This window comes from Mytilus galloprovincialis, chromosome 8 (genome assembly GCF_965363235.1).
Source record: "Mytilus galloprovincialis chromosome 8, xbMytGall1.hap1.1, whole genome shotgun sequence".
Taxonomy (NCBI): domain Eukaryota; kingdom Metazoa; phylum Mollusca; class Bivalvia; order Mytilida; family Mytilidae; genus Mytilus; species Mytilus galloprovincialis.
In genome coordinates, this window is record NC_134845.1 from 33,612,494 (window position 1) to 33,639,700 (window position 27,207).

Consider the following 27,207-nt stretch of genomic DNA (forward strand, 5'->3'; position numbering starts at 1 on the left):
GGTGCAGGAAATGCTTACCCTTCCGGAGCACCTGACATGCCTGAATTCACTCCTAGTTTTTAGTGGAGTCCGTCGGTTCGTTTGTTGTTATATTTGAAACTACAAGCATGTGTACTCTATTTCAGCAACTCCCCATAATAAAAATTTTAAACGGAAAGTCACTAATCAAATGGCAAAATCAAAAGCTTAAACACATCAAACGAATGTATAATCTTTGTTAACGGACAGATGCTGGGAGAGAGGGTTACATAGACAATAACTTTTTAGTGTCTTTGAATATCAGCTGTATTTGTACGAGGCTAGGAAACAAGGTGTATGCGAGCTTTTAGCGAGCTATTACACCTGTTTCGAGCCGAGTACAAATACAGCTGATATTTAAAGTCACTAATCAGTTATTGTCTTTATCCTGCAATTGATTCTGTATATTATTTGTGTTTTGAAAGATATAAAAACACATGTTTTGCATTTATTTTCGATTTGAAATCCCTTGAGGCCCGTGTAGTGATACGATACAGTAATCACACATTCAGCTGAAGACAGGTTCGCCAAAAAAGATTCTCGAATGGTCAACATAATAATACATCGCTCAAGGTGAATAATTATCTATTTTAACATAACAACTAATTTCAACAGTAAAAACAAATAACAAAACATTGTCCAATTTGAAACAAGAGTGTACGAGTTGTCCTACGCTTTAGACTCGACATTCACTAAACATGCATGCTGAAATTGACATGGTTGTTTTTGTTACACAATCATAAACATTTAAGTCTTGAAATCGATAGTTGTCATCGTAGAAAATACTGCTGTTCATGTGTGTATGTTATGAGAAAAATTGTGTGATTCTTATTGCTCTAAAGAAATGTTTGAAAATAAACAGAACGTATAAAAGAAATCGTTAATTCGCAAAAAATACGTCATTGGAATGCTACTGCAATACACATTCTGAGGTCACGCAGGTTCATACAATACTAAGTCCGGCAGTGGGCGGAGCTTTAAAGCGATATCTGTATAGTATACAGATACAGCATAGCGATATCTGTAGGGCTGTATCTGTATAGTAGAACATCCAATTGCAGGATAAAAAGTGTTAAAGATATTTCATATGCATTCTGGCTGGAGCCATATAGAGTTAAAAAGATATATAGTTTATAAGATATCTCGACATATAGTTATAAATAAATTTGGTGTTTTTACTGTCTTCTGATTGGTTAAAATTATTAGTTTTATTTTCAATGTTATCAATTTTGATGGCGACACGCCCACTCTGACGTTGTGTATTCATACGCTTACATGTGTGTACGTTGTCATTGTTAATATAAATAATATATAAAAAGTTCTTTGAGCCTTATTTTTGATAGAAATTTATTTATAATGAATGGCAATAATTTATTTTGATTTTATTGAACCATAAAACTAATTTTTGACTCTTCACATTTTACATAATCCGCTTCGCGGATTATTCAATGTGAAGAGTCAAAAATTAGTTTTATGGTTCAATAAATTCAAAATAAATAATAGCCATTCACTAAATAAGATATCTCATACGGTTTATAAGCTATCTCATATTGTTTATAAGATATCTCATAAAGTTTACAAGCTATCTCATTATATATTTTACAAGCTTTCTCATATAGTTTATAAGATATATCATAAAGTTTACAAGATATCTCATAACGTTTACAAACTATCTTAATATATATTTTACAAGATATCTTATATAGTTTATAAGATATCTTATATAGTTTATAAGATATCTAATATAGTTTATAAATTATTTTATAAAGTTTACAAGCTGTCTTAAAATACATTTTACAAGATATCTTAATATACATTTTACAAGATATCTTGTATAGTTTATAAGATATCTCATAAAGTTTACAAGATATCTTATATAGTTAACAAGATATCTTATATAGTTTATAAGATATCTTATATAGTTTATAAGATATCTCATATAGTTTATAAGATATCTCATATAGTTTATAAGATATATTGTATAGTTTTAAAAGTCCCAACTGCATGTAGTATCAATTAACACTTGATATTGTCCCTAATTTTTAACCAGATCGTTTTTCTCTTGACACATTTTATACAAAGGTTAAAAATATTAACCTTCCCAAACTGAAATAAATACTCCTAAACATAACCAAGTTGAACCATCAAACAAAGATCACAAGTAAATACTACAGAAAGCAAACAAATCTCGCTTAATAAACTTATACACATGTAAATTAAAAGGGCAAATCTTTAAAACCCCCACTTATGCTCAATACCAATTAATGTATTAATTTCAACATAAGAAAGTACTTTTCACAAAGTGACAAGTCCTGATATGTAACAAAGAATGCAAAAATTCAAATTTTCAGTTTAAAAGTTACTTCAATTATATTTTCGTATTTACACAATAAATCCTAAACGTTTGAGTACCATTATTTGTATTTGCTTAGTATTGGGTGTTCAAATTTGAGGAAATTTAAACAAATCTTAAGTTATCCATTTTAAAGCTGAAGAATCAAAAGTCCAGTAGGTGTACGGAATACACAACATTTTTTTCACGTAGGATATCATAACCATATGATCATTTAATCCTTTTTATTATGGATATGTGAAATTTTGACATTTAAATTTGTTTATAATGATGAAAAGTTATAATTGGATAAAACGTCCTATACTCTAACGGGTAAGTTTTACATGGATATATATATGTATATAACTGTTTTTGTCTCTTTTTTTTTTTATATAAGTTTCAAGATTTTGATAGTTTTATAAGTATAATAGATTGATATGATTCATTTTACATCGTGATCATACTGATGAAGGATATCTGTTATCCGGAATATCTAAAATTTGTTCATTCTATTGTTATTTTGGTGATGTTGTACCCTTTTTAATAGACTGGTTATATATTATATTTTGTAGTGTACTGTGTCATAATTATACCGTAAGATTTATCGCTGGCTATTATTCAGTCATTTAATATATAATAATCTATATATATTATTTCAAAATCTACAACTAATATAATTAAGTAAAAAGACTGGTAACAGTACATCATATACTGTTTTACCATCCCGAGTCAAGAGACTTTAATTTAGTGGTTGTTTTTGTTGCTATCATAACTGTCATAACTGTTTTTTCTTTTATTGTTTTATCATGAATTAGGCCATTTGTTTTCAGATAGAATTGTTTCATGTCTGGGCTTTTTTGATAACATGCTTACAGTATTGGTTTTGCTCATTGTCCATTGTTGACAGTTACCTTTATACTTGTTGCTTACGTCATCATCTTTTGGTCTCTGATGGATAGTTGTGTCATTGACAATCATACCGCATCTCCTTATTTTTATATAACCAAAAACAAAAATTACTGAAGGAAATTTTAATTATGGACATTTGTTATTTTTCCATCACTTTTCTGGACTTTTGCATAGAGTGCTTGACAAATTGAATTACGACCTTTTTTTATATCGTTAAAGCAAGGATTTGTATAGTTACTACAAATCCTTGGTTGAAGTAGACCTTTCATGTTGTTTTATAAAAAAAGTCTCAATGATATCTATTCTAATTGAAATTAGATGATTCAGATGTATATTTCAAAACCAACTAAACCAACTTTAAGCAGGGGCAGATCCAGCCATTTAAAAAAGGGGGAGGGGGAGGTTCCAACACATGTTGTCGAATAAGGGGGTCCCTAACCTTGGAACCTTCCTTTGGATCCGTCACTGTAAAGATTAGCCAGCGATATACTAGTGTATAGGATGGCATTGTTTCACATAAGCAGATTATGTTTTTGAGCTTGCTCTCGTTATAAATTTGAGCACTTTTTTATATGGTTTAGTTTTTCTTATTTTTGTGTTGATGAGAAACATTTGATTATCTCTGCTTGAATTTTTCACAACCAGTTTTGCGCTGCAGTCATAAATATTTTTCGATTTTTGAATTCTAAGAAAATTATCTAAATATGAATGTTCAGCATCAATGGCCGTCTTTCGGTTTATCAAGGTACTGAAAAAATAGAAGTGTGTTCGATAAATTTTGTTACAGCTTATTTCCTAATGCATGTAGGCTTTGGTTAGCCTGCTTGCTTTGTTTGTATATTGATTATTGTAATTGTGATATCTTTCAATCAAATTTCAATATAATATGTACAGTCTTGTTTAATATATAATGCCTATCTGTATTGTTTGCAGATGTCACGGAGATCATTTTCAAGAATATGTTACAGCTCATTCCATATTATAGCATGACAAAGGTCAATTTTTTTTCTTGCTACCATTATGAAAAGAGCTGTTACATATTCCTGAAAATGATCTTCGTGAGATCATGAAAGTAATAAATTTCATTCTATTTCCATGATGAGATAAAAAGAACCGTATAAAGATATTTTCACATGGCTACGGTACCTGCCCGTTTTATGAAAAATGGTCATCTCTTTTTCTCTGAAATATTATAATTTTGTGGCTATTCAAAAAAAGAATCACAATATGTTTTTTCATCGTTTTAAGTGTATTATAAAGTCTATTGGTAGTAACTATATACTTTTAAAGTCTTTCGTCAAACTGATTTTTGTTCAAATATTTCATGTACATAAAGCAAATAAAATAAATATAAGACTTGAATCAATGTTGACTTAAATGTCCAGTTTTACTGGACAATAGTTTGAAAAGGATATGTAATTCAGTGGGAGTCTATTAATGTTGAGAAATCATACATCAACTTTGTCATATTTGCGTTCCAATTCACATAATACAAAGGTGTCACAGTTACCAACGAACGGCAATGATGAAAAACAAAATGTATTTCCTGCAATAGTTGTTTCATTGTAAAGGTTAGAAGAATGCCGGTTTACTTTCACATCCTTTGAAAAGACAAATTGAATGTAAAGATAAGTTCATGTACTGAGAACTTGTATTTGACCAATATTGATTTTACGCGTACATTATAGAAGGGAGGGGGTCATTATATATTTTGAATGTCAAACTACTGGACACAGTAGTACCTATTGATTTAGGTTTTAATATGCGAGCTTTTAAATTAAATACACTACTATTAGTTTACAGCATGTACTTTTACGCATAGTGTTTTATATTGTTTGTTTTAAAGTTACACTGAAAGCGATGTAAAGCGACAATTGCTGAATTGTTTGTTAAATGGCATTCTTTCGATGAAGGACGGCAATGCATTCAATATTACGAGAAAACATAGCAAGGACAATGATCTCTGCAGTACTTATTATACGTTAAAAGTACGCCGTCCCGAAATATGTTTATTCATTTACCAGAATATACCAAACTACACCCAATTAAACACGTCTATATATACTTGTTCACCCACAGATCAATATTAATATTGCTCTGTGTTCAAAACTAGTTTAATGAAAGACACGTGGTCAGTTTTTTGCGCAGATAAAAATGGTTTGAACCCCTCCATCCATGTTGTTTCTGTACCAGGTTCTAATTTCTTGGTCGTTGCTGTTCGTGTTTTCTTTTATCTACATTAAAGGTCTTTGAGTAGCCGTTGTTGGTGTGTTATGCTGGAATTTCTGTTATTCTTTCTATGGGACTTTTAAATAATCTAGATTTCCATTTTGATAAGTAACAAAGGCGGATCCAGGGGGTGGGGCCCATTTCGTGGAAAAAATTTGGTTAAGTATATAGGAAATCACTGAAGCATGACTGGAGCTGCCCCCTTTTAGGTCAGTCAGCAAACCCCCTTTTTATGAAAAGTTCTGGGTCCGCTAACGAGTAATACGTTCCTTATCACCACAACTGCACACGAACAAGTACTCTTTAATATATATTTTACTAATTCAACATAATAAGTATTGTGTTTACATGTTAAAAAATACTTGGACTCGATTTTTGCACCTGTGACCATTTTCTATTTACGGCAGCAATAAATGTTAAGTACTCGACTATAACATACCCAAGTAAATAAATACAAGTCAAAATCTGTTTAAATTATATACGTGATACATCAAATCAAAAGATTTTGTAAATACGGTTATATAATCTGAAATAAATAGGGAGTTAATATTGACACGAGGACTACGGATTTACTTATTTAATTATCATTGTTTCTCAGATAAAGATAAGTGTTTATTGGTATATATTACCGAATATCAGGCAGGTTTGAGTGATATATATGCTGAGATATATATATGACATAGGCCAAAGTAGATAGTTTGAGTGTTTACTGTCATCCATCTATTTTAAAGCATTCTCTGTCTATAACTTTTTTTTTTAAATATTTATGTCTCCCTCAAATAAAGTGAAGACGAAATATCAGACCGAAAGATGCCAATTTTTTTCAGTATGCATATGCATCAGTAAATAGATGTAACTTTTTTGGCCTAATAATACTTTAAACTTGGAGTCTCCTATACTAAATATCAGGTATAACTTGTTGTGGATATCAATTAATTCGTAGAGACAAGATCATAATATTTGACTAGAAATAGTGTCAAAATTTATTGATTTATCCTTTAGTCAAGTTTTGAAGTTTGAAACAATAAAAAATATATTTGGAAAACAAGATAATATTGACGATTTTTTTTTGCAATCCTGTCGTACTCTATTTTTTTATTTTTTAACAACAAAATGATGTTAAAAAATGTTCAGAATATTTACACATGTATGCTGTACGATATGTCCTTTTAGCGTCTACTGTGACAAAACAATAGTTAATTTGAGTGCCATTTGACATTATTTTAATCTTTTTCTATCTATACATGGTTAACAGTTAAAGAAGAATTGCCTGTTGTAAGCATATCTTTTACTACCGAAAACAAGTGTTTTTAAACGCTTTAAATTAATTTATAATTATGCGTAAAATAAAAAATGCGTTGAATTACATGGTTCAATTTTTTCAATTAATAAACAAGGATTTATATTTTAAGTCTTACTACATAAACCTGCCAATAAATATATTCAAAATAGATTAAATGTGATAAATATCTATCAATAAAGCAATCAGCCGCCCTCTGTGAACACATGCTGGTTTTCATTTGAGGCAAAATGATAGTTTTTTTAATTTGAAACTTTTTGAATAGAATCAGCCCAGTTCGAACACGACACAATTACGGTCAGTGATGCTTCTGAATTCAGTATTTTATTTATACTTTTATACGCTATATTATCTAAATTCTGTATATAATTTAAAATGTTGTAGGTATAAGAATTAATGTCTTTAGATTTGATTGCCTTTTAAACTTTCGACTTATAAATTTATCTGGGTCATAGACCGTAAACGTTAGCAGTATACAACACGCTGTACGCTATCCATCTTCAGAAAATCTCCAGTAGTCCTAATACAAACATTTAATTTAACATGTCGGATCATGAGACAGTAAATAGTTAAAACATAAACAAATCGCTGTATTGAAGACCCATTGGTGGCCTTCGTATGATTTCTGGTCTTTGGTCGGGTTGTTGTCTCTTTGACATATTCCCCATTTCATTCTCAATTTTACAGTCATGATATCTGTTTGTGCATCTTTTTGGAAAGGTGAAATTTGTTTTTGTACACTTTGAAGAGCAGATATAACCTATATAAGGGTCGAGCACAAAAAAAAACAAAATCTTCATACATTACGTGCTTCTGTAGAGCGTCTCTGGATATACCTCCATCACGACCGCTCAAATCCAAACATTTGAAAGCCATGGATATATTACTACGTAGAGACGTTAGCAGGAGCACATGGCCAAAAGTGATCACTAATATAGTACAAGCAATACAAAAAAAGCACCAACAAACAAGACATCTAGATAACATCTTAATTTTTTCAATGTCAAGGAAATCCTCCAGTCAAAGTTCAACCTTGCAATGCTCAATGCCTTTTACATAGTGGTCAACGGCGTTTAGCGTATGTAATGTGTTGTTGTTAATCACCAACGCAATCTTATGGTTGATTCATGGTATTCGACCCTAACCCACGTTTTTTTTAAATTAATTTTTTTACGAAATTCACAATGTCAAATAATAAAATTGAGAAAGGAAATGCGGAATGTGTCAAAGCGACAACAACCCGACCATAGAGCAGACAACAGCCGAAGTCTACCAATGGGTCTTCAATGTAGCGAGAAACTCCCGCACCCGGAGGCGTCCTTCAGATGGCCCTTAAAAAATATGTATACTAGTACAGTGATAATGGACGTCATACTTAACTCCGAATTATACACAAGAAACTAAAATTAAAAATCATACAAGACTAACAAAGGCCAGAGGCTCCTGACTTGGGATAGGCGCAAAAAACCTTTCGTCTGTAATTTATAACCAGATAAAATTTATGATATGAACAATCCGCGAAATCATAATCAGTACTTAGCTGACAAGTGTAAATAAAATACTATTTTTGAAAATCTAAAAAAATGTTCGAATTATCATAAAAAAAATGTGGAAAATATCGTTTTTACAAATCTAGTTTAACAACTCTGGATGAATGAAAGTTTAATAATATCAAGTTATTGTGTCAAACCATCGGCAATGTGCAACGCAAGTATGCTATTATTCATCAAATGCATAAAGAGAAGTTGTGATGATGAAGAGATATTGTAAATAGAGGAAAAAAAACACCTAGAATATCATTCTGACGTAAAGTAAAGGAAAATATCCCACGCCCATTGGAAAATTGATTAATATTAACATAAAAGCAATGAATTTGAAATAAAAAAAATCTTCATAAAATGTTGTAATAAAAACATTAAAATGTCAGTTTTTTATGTAAAATATCCATAGAATTTTGTTTTTATTGATATTAAATCTAACAAAGTGATTTAAATATAATGCTACAATTGTACTAAATATAGACTTTACTTAAAAGGTTCATTAAAGAATTAATAGGTTTAAAATCTTCTGGTTTTATACGTATTTTGATATTGAAATTTTTAAAACTAATTGACAGTGTTAATGGGTGTACTGTCTGTATACTTTTGTTGCTCTACACCATGGGGTTATATCTAAATCTCTGAAAGTTAATTTAATTTCACTGTCAATTCATTATAAAAGTCAAATACTTAGAGATAATAAAATGTTGAATTGCAGAATTAGGTCTTTACAAATCATGAAAGAATTTGATAAATCAATGGCGGCGTCAGATACAGACCGGAAACGCGTTGCTCCCTTTTAACATGTTTAAAGCATCTCAAAGTTTAGTATTTTATGTTTTGTATTGATCAAAACATAAAGACACTTGAAACCCGTGTTTTACATCAACTTTCAATAAACCCACTAATCAAACAGGGTAGATGGATTTATAGATCAATTTCAGATCGCTTTATTTACTACGGTTGCCTATCACATGGTGTAAAGAGAAAGATATAGTCAGTTAAGAATATACACTTTACATCGTCTAAGTGGGCTGTAAAGGATAATGATTTACGATATGACCACTTGGCTCAGGTGTGTAAAAGCTTTTTAGGATGTTTTCTCTTTCACCGTTGTTACCTATTATAGGTTACTAACTAGTTAGAGAAAAATGCATGTCACTTAATGGCATGTGTAAGTGTACCTCTTAAATGGGATCGGAATTGACATGCGATTATATGGAAACTTATTTGTTTTGCAATTCAGATAACACATCAATTGAACGATTATAGATTGATAATTTCTTTTATTTGTAGAAATCTTCTGTTGAGAAAAATCAAACACACGAGGCAATTATATTTTTTCTAGCCGAAGGCAGATAAATACCCGTATTCGCAGCAACATGCAGAACGTTTCCAAATTGATTATGAAGTTCTAGCATAACAATGACGTAACGTCACAATAACGGTACTTCACGACGGCAAAAGAGAAAATCATGGATCAGAATTAAAAAACTGCAGAAAAAATTCTTTGGATTGGTATGCGTGTTTTGTAACAATTATGGAAGGTGACACAACAAAGAAAAACGCCGATCCTCCAGAAACGGATCTTGATTATTATTCTAGACCCGAAAATTATGAAGGAAGTAATTTAACAAATATAAAACGGTTTAATTTTGCGAAACAAAAGGAAGACAAGGCAAAACTTGACGCGTTAAAGTCTAAGAAAAAGAAGAAAGATGGTTTTGACCTTTTTAAAAGGTACCGTCATATTTTAAAAGGATATTTAGATGCTGACATCGAACCAGATGAACCGGATACAAGCGACGATGAAGGGGAGGAATCTAGTTCCAAAAAAATTAAATTCATCGCTGAGGAAGATTCCAAGTCTGAAAAATCGGATATTGAAAAACCAAAAACAAGTGAATCGATTAAAAAGGAAGAAAAACTGGATGTAAAGTTAGAAAGTTTTGATTCATGTGAAATACCAATAAATACTCCCGATACTCCAACGGATTCCGGGTACCGAACTGGCACTGGGACAATAGGGAAGGAACGGTCACTATCTGTTACGCCAGCGGATATCAGTGGGAGCCAGTCGTGTATTAGCGGTAGGAAAAGTGCATCTGGTAGATCTTCTGTGTCATTGAAGGGAAACCTCTTATCCAGGGAGCTCAGAGCTAGACAGGTTCGTACGCATTATCCCAATATTATAAAAAGAAGATGTGGTATGATTGCCAATGAGACAACTGTTCACTAGAGACTAAAATGACACAGAAATTAACAACTATAGGTCACTGTACGGCCTTCAACAATGAGCAAAGCCCATACCGCATAGTCAGCTATAAAAGGCCCCGAAATGACAATGTAGAACAATTCAAACGAGAAAACTAACGGCCTCATCTAATTTTTTATATATTCTCATTTTAACAATGTTATAATAATATGCGAAATAGATAAAACTCCACCTCATGTTTGCGCCTGTCCAAAGTCAGCAGCCTCTGGCCTTTGCTGTCTTTTATGTTTTGTTTTTTTTAATTTTTGGTTCATTTATATGTTTTGGAATATTGTATTACGTCTTTTTTCACTGAACTAGTACACCGTTTTATTTGGACGCCAGCTGAGGCCTACCTCCGGGTGCGGGAATTCTCGCTGCGTTGAAGACCAAAATTTGCTCTTTGATCGGGTTGCTGTCTCTAAGACAATATTCCCAAATTCCATTCTAAATTTTATTGTAAATGAAGTAAATAAACAAACTTTACTCGATGGCACAATATTTTTTTCTTCTGTATAACATTAACTGTAAATATGATTGATTGAGTGATTGTTGGTTTTTAAACGTCCAGTGGCAAATATGTCATAAAGATATAAGAAGATGCGGTATGAGTGCTAATGTGACAACTTTCCATCTAGGTCAAAATTTATAAAAGTAAACTTAAGGTGACCGTCTACATGCATATTTGGGTCGAAACAATCAATTGGAATCTGAGAGACATATCATGAAACTCTTCAACACATTGCGAGACGTACAATGTACATAGCACAACTGACATCACGTCAGGTCTGTGTTTTTGTTAGATATTTTTCTGCATTGTTTCGATCTGATGAGTTTGTTCTACTGCTTTTATACTTGCTCTTATTTTGTGTTGTAGCACCACTGTCACAGGTTATGGGAGGGCTCAAAGTCAGGAGCCTGTAGTTCATGTGTGTCATATTTGTTTTTCGTAAAATGTTTTGATATATAAATTGAAAGGCCTTTACTTGATTTTTTTCATATTTTTCATGTTGGAGCCACTTATACTCCGATTGACAAAAGATGTTGTTGATTTTATATGATTAAACTCTTTTAAATTATAATTTCACTAAAACACACCCGCGAAATCGCGGGCATTCAGAGCGTAGTTTAAAGTATGTAAAGTGTTGTTGGAAGAATTTTGTAAAATATTGAATGACTGGAGAATTTCAGCAAAACTATCATAAGTCATATATAGGTTATTTGGGACAGGAAAATGCTTTTTTTTTTTTTTTTTTTTTTATCCCTACTCCTTTATTTCCAAAATTCCCAAATTTTGGTTTTCTGTCAATTTCAATATGAACATAGTTTTCATTTAGTATGTTATGAACATTTAAGTAAGGAGCCTGTAATTCAGTGGTTGTCGTTTGTCTATGTGTTACATATTTGTTTTTCGTTCACTTTTTGTACATAAATAAGGCCGCTAGTTTTCTGGTTTGAATTGTTTTAAATTGTCAGTTCGGGGCCTTTTGAAGCTGAGTATGCGGTATGGGCTTTACTCGTTGTTGAAGGTCGTACGGTGACCTGTAGTTGTTAATTTCTGTGTCATATTGGTCTCTTGTGGAGAGTCGTCTCACTGGAGAATTTCAGAAAAGGTATCAAAAGTTCACATGAATATTTTTAGCGCTTATCTGTTTATTATGAACATTCATTACTATATAAATATAGTGTATTTACTTTCAATTCTAAGTTTACTAATCGATCCATGGTGGTCATTGATATAGTATACAGACCCTCTCTATTTAATAAACTCTGTGACCGCCGTGGATAGTAAACTTGAAAATGATAGCAGATAGAATTCTGAAAATACACTTTATTCTTTGTATATATGTATGTTCAAAGTATACAGAAAAACGCAAACCGGAAGTCTAATCTGACTTAAAATTTTGTCCAATGACGGGAAAATATCCGGATGCCTTTTTTCTCGTTTTTCTCCCAAAATAACTCAAGCTGAATAATCCTATGAATGGATGACAAATGCGACTATGCACTGTACCTATAGGACACAGAGGTGCGTTGATTAATTTATTGTGGAAAGGAGAGAAGCGACACCAAAAATGAGGTCTTCTCGTTTAATAGTAAATAGATTTCGTCAAAACAGTTATTTGCTACAAGCTGTTATTTAGCTACGAAAGAAGATTTTTAGCAATTTTAATATATATTTTCTCTCACGGCACGATTACTTTTTTAAGTTTCAAATTATCGAAAGTAAATACTAGTATATTGGCTTATAACCATTAAACAACACGATCGGTATTGAAATTATTTAATAGGAAACATTCTTTTAAAATTTTACTTTAATACATTACGTACTTGATTTTTCATATCATAAAGTTATTGTGTCATCGACGAATGACTAGTTATGACAATGCAGAAAAGATGATATTATTATCTTTTTTTAAAGCGGCATTCATATTTAAATCATAAATTGGAAAACTAATTTGATAATAAAGAATCAACTATCATTAATCTTTTATTGAATTAAACTAAAACACACGATATACACTCTGTGCAACTGGAAGATTATAATAAAAGTTTTTTTTTCTTCCTTTTTTTAAAATGCGTACATTTTGTAAACTGTAATCACTCGGTTAACAAGGGCGGATCGAGGGCTAGACGAAAGTGTGAGGTGCAATAGTCCTACGAGTGAAAATATCGGCAGGTGCAGCGAGACGAATTTGTTTTTGACCATTGTATGCAATAATTTTATATTTTGTTCGATTTGAAAGGGATGTAAACCTCCAAACCACCACTGACTTTATAAACTATGTCAGCTATACGTTTTGAGCTTGCCATGCCCTATATTTTGTTGCTCTTGATGATATTTCAAAATGACTCAACAGGATCGGTTACTCCTTTATATTGAAGAGAGAAACACATATAAGTATTCGGATGTCAAGTTGGTTCAATATTCAATAATCAACATTCAACAATCCATTTTTTAAAATTATTATTTAGCATTCATTTTCAACTTTTAACATTCAATTTTTTTTTTTATTGTTTTTTTTTTCTTTTCCAACATTTGTTTTAACATTCAACATTCAATTTTCAATTTCAACATTCAACCTTCCTTTTTTAACATTCAACATTCGTATTCAATATCCGTTTTCAAAATTTATATTCAACATTCTATATTAGTTTTCATCATTCAACAATCGTTTTCAACACGTAATATTTATATCTTGCTTTTATTTAGATATATACGAAGAGGGGGTATGAGTGCCATTGAGACAACTCTCCATTTACATATATTTCAAAATGTAAGAATATTTATTGACACAATTGTTTATTGTTAAACAGTTGTTCAAGGTCACTATACATTTAATTTGTTTCCCTTTCCTTTTCAGGCTAAAGAAAATTGGCGAAAATATACACGATTCATCATTATGGTTCATAAACTCTCCTCAGCAGCTGGTCAAGGGTAAGATTTATAGATTTACTTTTATGTTGACGTCCCTTCACTTTCTAGGGGATTTGGACTTGGGGACTAGGGATTTAATTTTTATCCTGTGGGTAATAAGGGCAACGGGCAATATATATTTTTTTTGAAATTATATCATCATTGCCACTTATTATTTTCGCTGTTTTAATTAAAGAGTATTTGTATAAATGTCTTATAGTTTTGAGGCAATGCACATTTGTGCATTATCTCCGTCGTTTTTCTTTCTTGGTATAAGAAGAGCCTAGGTGGTTGGGTAGTCCAGCACGTCGGGCATAGTGCAAGACGATTTGATACCCCAATATCTCAATAGCATGAGTTTGTAACCCAGCCAGTGAAGAACATAAAATTTCCGCAAATTTATAGGGGCGCATTGCATTTGGTTTTATCATGACTTATTTCTGAGGAATATGTTTTGACTAACAAGAACTTTATCAAAAGTGTTGTTTTTTTTAACAATTTTTGTTTTATTAATAACTGTATTATTATTATTTACTTGTAATATTGGCGCAAATGAAAGGTTTTATTATTGGCGCAAATGAAATATAGTTTGTGGCGCAAATGAAAGATGTTTTTGGGGCAAATGGAATGCCAATTGGCGCAAAAGCAAAGCACCGATTTATAGATCTAACATTGTTGGGCTGACATCTAGACAAGTTATATAAATCGATCTCACATAATTTTATATCATGATGAATTTTACAGTGATACTGATATGGGTATGAAAACATTCACGGATATAGCAAGCGAGGCAGAATCGTCAACGTTAAAGAGTTCAGGTCTTTCATTTGATCCAAACTACTTCAAAGCTAAAAAAGAGGTTTGTTAAATATTAAAAACTGATAACCCACATTTATTACTACAGAAAGAAACTTGATAAGGAAAATCGTTCAGCTTTTATTGTACTTTTATAAATTGAAAATCTATAACTAGTTCAATTGCTTTTGTAATATTTGTATTAATTAATTATTATAAATTGCAAAATAAATACATATCAAATTCTGGTTCTATAGAATAAACATTATATCCTTATTTATAACAATTAACATTATTTCGAATGGTTAATGTTGTTGATGAATGTGAGCTAAAATGTTTTGATTTAAAGGCAGGTCCAAAACAATGCATGTAAAAACGCATCGGAAAAACTCTAATTTTCAAGACACGTACGATGATGCCAACTGTGGAGCATGATTTTCTCATCCTCCTGGAACATTTTGTATACTGTTCGTGTTTTTGCCATGGTGTTATCAGTTTATTTACGACCTGCATTGTCCCTAAGTTATTCGTGTACCCTCCTTTTATAAATAACATGAGACCTTTCACGACATAAATCAGCGACAAGTTGACATGAAAAGGTAAATTGAAAGTAGTGTAAAGATGAAACAACAACAATACCACCCATACATTAAACATTTAGAATAAACTATAATGCTTTGAAAGAGAAGAAACACCGCTAAACACAATATATTTGATCAAATGCTGGGACAAAACAAAAACAGATTCTAGCTGAATCCCAATTTAGCAGATGTTGGTAAAAAAAAATCTTTATCAAATTATTTCTTTTTTATAGATAAATATTAGTAATGAAGTGAAAAATATCCTTAGTCTTCCATCGGAACAAAGATCTCCAGAACAAATCCAAACGGTTAGTAAAGTTAATATTCTCACATTTACGCTGGAAGTTTATACTCACATTAACCGTTGGAAGTTTCAATAATGCTCAACGATTTGTTTGTAAGTAGGCAAACAAGTTGGTTACTAGAATTAATCAACTCATCATGTACCATGTATATTTACGCCAGACGCACGTTTCGTCTACAAAAGACTCATCAGTGACTCTCTAATAAAAAATATTAAAAAGGTCAAATAAAGTACGAAGTGGAATAGCATTGAGCACCAAAAGTTCCTAAAAGTTTTGCCATATACAGCTAAGGTAATCTATTCCTGGGGTAGAAAAGCCTTAGTATTAAAAAAAAACCTTTTTTAATTTTTTAATTTTAATTTTTTTTTATACAAGGTTTACCCTCACATTAACGTTAGAACTTTTAATAATTCTGAACGATTTGTTTGTTAATGGGGGAAAAGTTGGTTATAAATAAGAGGCTATAAAAATATCACAAACCAAAGCATGTAAGACAAACCAATGTTAAAAAAAAAGAATATCTAAGTGAACGAAATTTTATCCATAAAACCAAAGATCAACACGCTCTCTCACAAAAAAAAAAAAAAAAAAAAAAAAAAAAAAATGAGAATTAAAAAAAAATGATTAATAGATAACCTGGGTAATAAAAAGAGCCCACAAATAGATACACTAAGTCTGTCATTTTTTGTTTAGTTAGATTCCTGAAATCCAATTTCATGCCCGAACATTTAATTAGGCAGGGACAATTTCACTCTTAAAGCTGATTTTGATAAACTATATAGCGTATTCGTTACTAATCATGTGAGATTTAAACCTTTAACTCCAATGGCTATACATGAAATTTAACTATTTATATATTCTTTATTTCAATACAATCCGGAAATAATATTTTTGTACAAAACGGGGACAGATATTGTAAGACCTTTTGTTTTTGTGAGCCCATTATTTACCGATTTTCATGTATGACTGTCTTTCTATGTTGCGGTGTTATGCTTTTGTTTCGGAAAAGGGAGAAGTTTTGGTACCATTAAAACGTTTAATCCCGCTGCAATTGCTTGTACCTGTCCTAATTCAGGAATCTGATGTTCAGTGGTTGTCGTCTGTTTATGTGGTTCATACGTGTTTCTCGTTTTCATATAGATTAGACCGTTGTTTTTCTCGTTTTAATGGTTTTACACTAGTAATTTTGGGACCCTTTACAGCTTGCTGTTCGATGTGAGCCAAAGCTCCGTGTTGAAGGCCGTATCTTGACCTATAATGGTTTTTACTTGTATAAATTTTTACATGAATGGAGAGTTGTCTCATTGACACTTATACCACATCTTCTATATCTATCTATGACAGAATGGAAAGCTGTCATTGGAATTGTCTAAATTAGTTTTGCATGTAGAAATGCTAATTTTTAACAGAATAATCATTAACATTTTTACAAAATAAGATATCCTTATTTCAGGCCATGTTTGGACTACAAAGTCTTCGATCGTTTGCTGAATATCCACTTCATATGCAGGAAAAGCTGGCGTCAGTAGCCTGGTTCGAATTGTGAGTATTTATAAACGTCTGTATTGCGCATTTACACTATAAATAGCTCTTCAATAAATTAAAATAAGGACGACTTCAATAAATGATTCTAATACCAGAGGTCTTTTTTTCTGATCACACGACACCAGTTATGGAAAAAGAGTTATGTTTATGCTTACCGATGGATATGACTGTTAAACTGTGTCAGTATTAAGTGTTACAAAATATGGTTTATAGGTTCAGCCCGAAGTCCCTCCGTATTGTTGAAATGGATTCGATGAATGAAAACAAAATTCATACATTAATATTTGAACAATTGAAAACATCTATTTCAGAGTACCACCAAAAAGGATTATTATTCGTCAGGGACATTTTGCAGAAAACTTTTATTTTATTCTTTCCGGACAAGGTAAGTTGTCTATAAATAAAGGCAACAGTAGTATACCGCTGTTCAAAATTCATAAATCGGTTGTGACAAAAACAAATCCGGGTTACAACTAAAACGGAGGGAAACACATCAAATATAAAAGGAGAACTACGACACAAGAGAACACAACATTAAAATGTAACACACACAGAAAGCTATTGGCAGTTATCTGATTAAACCGCGCACATTTTTGGAGAACCTGGTTGAATAAGTTATTGCGAAGACATATACGACGGAGGCTATCATAAGAGTGGACGTTCAAAAAAGTGTTACTCAAACAAAATGTGCACATAAAACTGCCAACACAATATTGATATGAATAAATTAGAGATCTGATGTTTAAATCAAAGATACCATAATTTTCGTGTTATATGAAAAATACCGTTTTTGATGTGTTACCCATAGCTACAATTATGAACGAGTTTGGATTTAAATGACTGTTGTTTCGTCAGTAGTAAAATACACATGCCTTTCGAATCTCTTTTCGTGTAGATTTCATGTATGAGTTTTCCTTATAACTTGTTATCTCTTTATTTTTATACAGTAAATAAAAGCAAAAGTTGTAAACCGCTGTTGAATACTTCCTATACAGAACATATATAACCGAAAACCTGTCTTGTCTGGTCACTCTCGTCCTATCCGACTATTTTAATACATATGCATATTGAACCTCAATTCAAACCAGCTCTTTGACAAGGAGAGTTTTGTACCCGAGTTTGACCTTTAAATACATATTTGACTTTTGAAAATGAATGTAAGAATTAAAAATATCAATAAATTGTTATCGTCACATTTGCTTTACTTTTGTCAAACTTAATCCAATCTGCTCCATTCTTGAAACTAGAAGCAGACACGGGAAGTATTGTGCCTGATATTCATATGATGAAATCATAATCTTTCAATCAGTTTAATTGAAGTCTGGAGCTGGCATGTCAGTTAACTGCTAGTAGTCTGTTGTTATTTATGTATTATTGTCATTTTGTTTATTTTCTTTGGTTACATCTTCTGACATCAGACTCGGACTTCTCTTGAATTGAATTTTAAATGTGCGTATTGTTATGCATTTACTTTTCTACATTGGCTAGAGGTATAGGGGGAGGGTTGAGATCTCATAAACATGTTTAACCCCGCCGCATTTTTGCGCCTGTCCCAAGTCAGGAGCCTCTGGCCTTTGTTAGTCTTGTATTTTTTTAATTTTAGTTTCTTGTGTACAATTCGGAAATTAGTATGGCGTTCATTATCACTGAACTAGTATATATTTGTTTAGGGGCCATCTGAAGGACGCCTCCGGGTGCGGGAATGTCTCGCTACATTGAAGACCTGTTAGTGACCTTCTGCTGTTGTTTTTTCTATGGTCGGGTTGTTGTCTCTTTGACACATTCCCCATTTCCATTCTCAATTTTATTGAACAAGTTTTTTAGACTAATTTCAATATTATTTTTATTGATAAATCCATAAATACATAAACAATTTTTTAATCTTTTGAAAAGACCTTTTTATCGTCAACACAAAGAACAACTGCACTCTTTTAAATTGATAGTGTTTTTGTCGTACACGTGGGTGGTTTAGCGCTATAAAATCAGGTACAATACACCATTTTCTACATTAGAAAGTTGTTGTTGAAGTGTTTTATGATTTTGCCGTTTGATTAGGGGCTTTCCGTTTTGAATTTTCCTTGGAGTTCAGTATTTTTGTGATTTTACTTGTTTTGATAAATCTAGATTTAGTCACGTTATTTTTAAGTTTCAAAAACTATAATTTAACAGCTGTGGTCACATTGCTACTTAAAGACCCTAAAACTGGTGCTTCCTTTGTCAAAACAGCAACGATAATGAGAAAAGGAATGAGCTTTGGAGTAAGTATGATTTATGTTTACCTAAGAACTATTGTAAGTTGTACAAACTGTATATCAGATATTAATCGTTTTGATAAAAAGCACATATACATAGGATTGTTATAAACTATATTTCAGACAGTCATCAATTTTAGTAATTAAACACTTTTAACTTTATCTTTACTTTGAAATATAAAAACGTCGGCAGCTTTCGTGTTTTGTAGTATATAACGTAAGGTAAGTATTAAATTGATTAACATATTGGGACTATAAAAGAGGGACAAAAGATACCAGAGGGACAGTCAAAAATCGAAAATAAACTGACAACGTCATGGCTAAAAATGAAAAAGACAAACAAACAAACCATAGTACACATGACACAACGTAGAAAACAAAAGAATAAGCAACACGAACCCCACCAAAACTACGGGTGATCTCAGGTGGTCCAGAAGGGTAAGCAGATCCTGCTCCACATGTGGCACCCGTCGTGTTGCTTATGTGATAACAAATCCGGTAAATAGTCTAATTCGGTAGGTCACATTCATGAAAGGGAAGGGGATTGTAGTTACGACGTAAGGAACATCTCCGATATCATTTGTGAAACGGTTATTCCATAACGGTCAACCAACTCGTGATGGCGTCCGTAAAATTTACGAAGGGATGATTTCAACTTCACCATTTGGAACTCTTGATTTAATAGCTTCCTTGTGAACAGCAACCCTCTATCAAGAAAATCATGATAGGAAATGCAAGCACGGGAATATCGTATCAATTGGGAGATATATACCCCGTATGCAGGTGCTGCTGGAATGTTGCTACTTAGAAAAGGAAAGTTCCCAATTGGAAAGCTGAAATCATCTCTTTTGTCGTAAAGTTTTGTGTTCAACCGACCCTCATTGTCAATTTCTAGATGTAAGTCAAGATATGAGGCCGACCTAACTGTATCTGTTGTGTCCGTTATCTCTAGTTCTATGGGATAGATGCGTGCAAGATAGTCACCAAATTTTGAATAACTAAGTGAAAGAACATCATCTATATAGCGGAAAGTAGAGTTAAAGGATATTACTAACTTATTATCTTTCTTCCTAAGAAGTTCCAGTATGAAGTCAGCCTCATAATAATAAAGAAACAAGTCGGCAAGAAGAGGGGCACAATTTGTTCCTATTGGAAGTAGATAAAGAACTAACTATCTCAAAATATATGGCAAAACTCCACACTTACCAATAAACAGAGTTATGATTCATCATAAATTCGAGCTCATGCATAGGACCCCCCCCCCTTTCCCCAACAAAATGGACATCAGATTTCTCAATATGTCTCTGGGTAACATGTATAGTGGTACAAGTCAATATAACACAACTCATTTGAAGTACTCTGCCAGATATGTAGAAGCTTTAACTACTTATTGTTTATGTCCTTAGGAACTTGCCTTGTTACATCATTCCAGACGTACAGCTACAGTAACTAGTCAAGGAACTGTACAGCTACTTACCATTGGACGAGCAGATTTCTTTGATATCTTTATGAGTGGAGCGGGACCTGACGATATTCCTGAACACATTAAGTTTATAAGGTAGAAACGCTTACACGATATTGTCTGAAAATATGGGGTCCACTTATAATGTCAAAGAAAACATGTACTAGTATCGTGCTTTGAATTTCGTTGTCTACAAATAAACTCCCTAGACTTGACAGTGTATAGCTTGCATTTATGCAAAAAGTACGCTCTGGAATGTCATTATGGGCCATAAATTTTAAGTTAATGCATTGATTTGTATTTTTTGTTCAAAAGAAATGCACTACGAAATACCTGTGTTCTGCGGCCATGCATGCTATTATAGTACAATGGACAAAAGTACACTATCTTCAATACGATCTTTTGGATCGCTGCATACACATAATTTATCTAAAAATTTTCATAACCATACATTCGCTAAAACAAAACAACATTGCAAAATTTTGGATGAAAATGAACATGATAAATATGAAATTGTTATGTGAATCCTTTTTTTGTGTGGACATTTTTACCTATTTATATGACTTTTGTCTGTTTTGTTCACACATCGTTGTCAGAATAATGGAATTGTATGCGACTGTCATCACATGAGAGGTTTAGCTAGCTATAAAACCAGATTTAATCGATCATTTTCTACATATTAAAATGTCTGTACCAAGTCAGGAATATAACAGTTGTGGTCCATTCATTTGATGTATTTGAGTTTTGATTTTGCCTTTTGACTAATCATATTACAAAATGACTTTTTTCCCGTTAAGATTATCGTTAATTTACTTTTTACCACTAAGTTTATGGAACTAGAATAAGTTTGTTATTATAATTTCGGATTGTTAAAATGTTTTCGTTCAGAATCAGCTGATGTTTCTTCAAACGAAATTTGTGAAAGAAAAAAAGTGAAACGACAAATATAAAAGCATCAGTTCAAGTCAAGATTCACACAAATTTCGCTCGAAACTGTCACACCTGATATAGATTAACACAACAAGAAATTTTTTTACAAGACAATCTTCAGTTTGAGGATTTTTACCCAAATGTTATCTTAGGTTCAAAATCATTTCATTTTCTACAAATTAAAGTAGTTGACACCAGTTTTCATAGTTTATCGAAGTGCAAAGTATATAATATATTCCTGACAGGAAGTATTGAATATTTTATCTTAAAAGAACTGTAAGATTATATTGTTATTAGGATAGATAATCGTTCTTTTATATTGATTATATGAAGACGAACCGGATATTTGTTATTTCATAGGCTGTTAATTTATTTGATTACAATATTTTAATTAAAACCTTTACATAGTTGAATGTTTTCCACTCTTTCTTCTTGATCTTAAGAAAAGATTTGAATGTAGCGTTATATCCACACACACTTGACATTATTATTCCATTTTGTAATATAGGGTTATTGCATGAATATTGGGGAATATTGTCCCGAGTAGAATTTTATATTGCACGAGCTTGCGAGTCCAATATATGTTCTACGAGGGACAATATTCCCCAATATTCATGCAATAACCCTTTTATTGTATAGCAATATAATATTTGAAAGTAAAAATTGGTTTAAACTAAGATTTTGTCGTTAATGACGTCATGAATTTTAAAGATTTATTGCACTAGTGCAATATTAGAATTTATTGCACGCTAACTTTTGGTTACGTTCTGTGGAAAATATTATATTGCTATACAATAATATGATTAACTCTGCATGAATTCATACGTAAATATATAGATGAAAAATAATAAAACTCCTTATGCAGTCTATGAAGCTGTGATTAAAAGATGAAGGTGACGTCAGGAAATATAGCAATTCATAATAGTAGAATTTATTACATGGAAATATTCAGTAAAGAAAAAAGTTGAATCACAAAGATAATGAACTCCGAGGAGAAGTCAAAACGGAAAGTCCCTTATCAAATGGCAAAATGTAAAGCACAAACACATCAAATAACCTCATCAAAGATCGATACAAGGATTAAAATTTTATATTTACGCCAGACGCGCGTTTCGTCTACTTAAAACTCATCAGTGACGTTCGAATCAAACATATGGATAACAATTGTCATATTCCGGCTTTGGTATAGGCTTTGTTTTATTTGGAAAATGGTGGAGTTAAGCTAATTTTAAAGCTAGCTTTCACTTGAATGACAGTCGCATTAAATTCCATTATATTGACAATGATGAGTGAACAAAACAAAGAGTCTTGATTTCAATACATTTTTCAACCGTAGCAACATATACTGCATAGGGCGGGTTTTTTAAAAATGTATTTGCATTTGAATCCACGCAGAGCAAATCATATAACAATAAAATCAAAATTTGATATGTGATGTGTTATTGAAATCTTCATTCAATCAAATCCCTTCTCTCATTTTTATCTCTCAATTTGCAAGAGATGCTATTCTCTACAACAAAATCTTAGAAATATCGGGACAAAATTTAGCTACAGCTGATATGATCAATACACAAAAAAGCCTATATCATTTTTTAGATAAACTAGATGATAAACTTGGACGTTCTGTTGATGTCACATTCACGTATTTACTACAACTCCATTTATTCATATTTAGATATGCTGCATTTTTAAAATGACTGAATATTTTATCAGTTACCGTTCATGAATATTTAGTTGTGTTCTTTCCATTACAGTCAGTGCGACTTTATGAAAGACTGGCCTATTGAAAATTTATTGGAACATCCAGAAAAATGTTTGTTACACTTTTTCAAGTAAGTAAAGATAAAAATAGTGAGTTTATGAGATGATTATGCACTTAGATTATTTTAATGCTTCGTTTTGTAACTTTATTGGGGTGTAAAAGAGTTGACCGATGTACATTTTGTATAAAGCGCGGAAGTGCTTCATTCTTAAAATGTGCGCACGGTCAACACTTTTAAGCCTCTATCAAGTTACACACATAAGCGTTCATTACTTTAATTACCTTTTTAAGCTAAGATCATGAAGACGTGATTTCTATCAAGTTTTCATTAATTTACCTGTGCACTTTATTGTGGGACCTCGTGTTATCTTCATCGTGTATTAAATGTTCATTTCAGATGGACGCGAAATTGCTGTTAGCCAATGAAAATAACTGTATCAAAATGAAACTATTCGTTGATAAAGTTTTTTTTAATATTGTTCAACTTTTACCTCTGTTAATGTATTGTAATATAACAGTACAAATGAGACCGAAGATACCAAATCGGCATTTTAAACTTATAATTAGAAGACTAACTGACAGTACAATGGCAACACCCAGTTCTGAAATCATACAAAACGATGCAAATAAGTCTTAAAATCGAATTTCAAAAGAAAGGGTGAAGTGTTTTTTTCTGTACTGATTTGTATTGTATGTTTATCTACGTACTTTTCGTTAATCTATTGATCGAGAATAAAAATCATTTTGGCTTAAAAATCATCAAAGATAGTAGTATACTTATACAACGATGAAAAATTGAATCTTGAATTTAGAAGTATTGATATACTATATCATACTATTTGACAAAAATGTCAACCATTAATACAACAAACAGCAAAGACTTTTGTACAAATTTTCATTTTTAATTTGTATTTCAAATTTTAGACGAAATGTTGTTATTGTGAAAGACAGCACTTTTAACGAATGGATATATGTTGTAAAATCGGTAAGTCTTGAATATAAGAATAAATTAAAGTAAACTAATGTGTGTTGATGCTCCTAATGTAGTTTTTCTAATTTCCGCCGTTTGTGATTGTTACCTTGATTTGAACTTCATTAAACTAATGTTGTTTTTCTTTATGGTCTTACTTTAAAGAACATTTCAAACATACAAACAATCGTTTATCTGTGATAATACTTCAATCCCAAATCTAGAAATAATTGCATTAATTTATATATCTATATTCTATAATCAAAATCGAAAACTGTATTGCTTTCATCATGCAATTTTACGGACGTCATTACGAGTTGGTTGATCGTTATGGAATAACGGTTTCACAGATAATATCAGATATGTTAGGTATGTCGTAACTACAATCTACTTCCCTTTTCACCACGAATGTAACCTATCGAATTAGACTATTTACCGCGTTTATTCCTCTAGTATCTTTCGTCCCTCTTTCATACAGCTTAAATATTCTTGGAATGAATATTTCTGAAGATGATTAAGTGTTTAAGATTTGATTTATCTTTCATACTTTATAATATTTTTCTTGGAACCCTCAATACTAAAAACGTTAAACGTTAACTATATTTTTTTTTGAAAAAAAAAACATTTCTGAAGAAGCTTACAAATGTATCAAAACGTTATTTTTGTATGTGCATCTTTCCAATATTTTATGTTCTCAACGTATTCCCTCCTCTTGTTTTTCAGGGGTTCTGTCAAGTTCTAAAACAGCTTAAAGGTGTAACACCTAGACTTGGATTCAACACTAGACAAAACGCAGACAAAGATCCGTCGATACCAAAATTGCCCGGGTTAATCAAAGGTAAATAACAATCAAATAATAGTTGTGTTTCAAAATTGTCCAATAACTTTATTCTTCCGAAAAAAATAAACTTTCAGTGTCAGAAAGCCTATGTGAGAAAATATCTTGCATTCATTGAATTACATTCCACCTGCAGAAGACAATATTTCTACTCGTAAAATATAGAGAAGCTTCTAAATCCACCATGGACCGACTGGTTTTTGTACTCATATGAATCAGTTTTCATACAGAACCTTCTCAATCACAAATAAAATAAAATAAATAAATAATTTCACTTTTACTCAATAACCAACATAAGAATGAGTGTTTCATCTCATAAATCAAATATAACTTGAGATACTACCGAAAGCAGATGGTATGCTCTAAATCCTCTTTGATATTGACACGTATGAACGATTTAAAACTACAATCTAATTCAAAAGGATGAGTACAGTTTCCCAATTGTCCATGTCCTATTTCTCACCAATAACATACCTTTTCTCTTTGATCCGGCGTCTACATTTCGTAGTGAATGCTTTACGTTCGTACATATTCACATGATTGAATTTTATCAACAGGGGTGCGCTTCTTACAAAAAAACGACTCCTATGACTGCTGGTCACGGCACCATAATTGTCGGTGCTAAATCATAATTTGCTTGGCGAAAATGATGGCTTTCTACGTTGCGTAATTTTTATTAAGATTGCGTTGCATAAGAACGGTGTTTAAGGTTTTACCAATTTGTATGAAATTACAAAAGTTTCTTAACTTAAATTGTGTGAATACTCATCTGATTCTAATATTTCTCATTTTTGACGTCGTTAGAATACCGTCGTTAGAATCCGTTGCTTCCAATATCTAACCGTTAAGTTTTTAGAATATTTTTTTTTATTTGCGCACACTTATCCTATCTTGCTAGTAGTTCATATCTGTCAAAATTCTTATTTTTCTTTACCTCCTAGAATGTTCGTAAAAGTCTCGTCTATGCACTTCTTTTTCCCCGTACTTATTTTCTTCGATTTCCCCATATTCTTTAATCCTTTGGTTACAGCACCATAAATATCGGGGAAAATCATCTATTCTACTGTTTAACGTTTACTTCATATTTTTAGGAGTACTTATGCTTAGTTTTGCACTATTGTCAACCCTAGGTACATAAGGTAAAACGCGACGTAACTCTGGCAGTATTCTCAAGAAAAGTAACACGGAAGAACATCTGAAATCGAAATTACATAAGTTTTGCAAGATTTACTTGACCAATATTAATGCCTCATCTGACTAGCGAAATGTTTTTGGTCTTTTATCTTCAATGTGGTCGTCCTTCTGACCTATAATTTGATCAATTGGGTGTTTTTTTTGTGTGTGACATTTTGCCTATGAATTCACATGGCCGATGATGTACACAAGGAGATATTTACACCGCGCACTCAATCCAATCCCGCTTCTATTTGGGTTCATTTGATTCCCTCATTTATTGTTTGTTTCCTCATTTTGTGTCTTCCCAATCGATTGACGAGATTTGAACATCAGTAAAATGCTGTGGCCTTATATAATTTTGTTGGCTCGCCCGTCGTAGAGGTCCAGTTCGATTATCGTGCTCAAACTAAAAAATCTACCTACATGTATGAATATTATAGATTTGATAATTCGAGCACACATTGTGTACTCTGATTTCTGAGTATAGTTTTTTAGACGCGCGTCTGACGTATAAAAATATTTTTTAACCCGTTATCTTTTAATGGCTATTATTGGTTTGTTTTTCTGTCCTATATTTTCCCCCATTTATTTAT

The 27,207-nt window shown here is 31.9% G+C and overlaps 1 protein-coding gene across 6 annotated transcripts in view; it reads left to right on the forward strand.

Annotated features, from left to right (window-relative positions):
- The window catches only part of LOC143085613 (cyclic nucleotide-binding domain-containing protein 2-like), a 55,827-nt gene that overhangs the window by 3,076 nt on the left and 25,544 nt on the right, over positions 1-27,207 (forward strand). The window contains exons 1-12 of one of the 6 annotated variants that reach the window (XM_076262071.1): positions 2,500-2,683; positions 9,623-10,493; positions 13,946-14,019; positions 14,743-14,857; positions 15,608-15,682; positions 17,133-17,221; positions 17,536-17,609; positions 19,394-19,482; positions 20,883-21,034; positions 23,623-23,700; positions 24,555-24,615; positions 25,324-25,438. In XM_076262071.1, the coding sequence (XP_076118186.1) occupies positions 9,867-10,493; positions 13,946-14,019; positions 14,743-14,857; positions 15,608-15,682; positions 17,133-17,221; positions 17,536-17,609; positions 19,394-19,482; positions 20,883-21,034; positions 23,623-23,700; positions 24,555-24,615; positions 25,324-25,438 (1,549 nt within the window). In that variant the 5' untranslated portion in view covers positions 2,500-2,683; positions 9,623-9,866. Of the gene's footprint in view, positions 1-2,491; positions 2,684-9,445; positions 10,494-13,945; positions 14,020-14,742; positions 14,858-15,607; positions 15,683-17,132; positions 17,222-17,535; positions 17,610-19,393; positions 19,483-20,882; positions 21,035-23,622; positions 23,701-24,554; positions 24,616-25,323; positions 25,439-27,207 lie in introns of those variants that run through there. The other 5 variants (XM_076262073.1, XM_076262072.1, XM_076262074.1 and 2 more) reach the window with 5 other exon arrangements.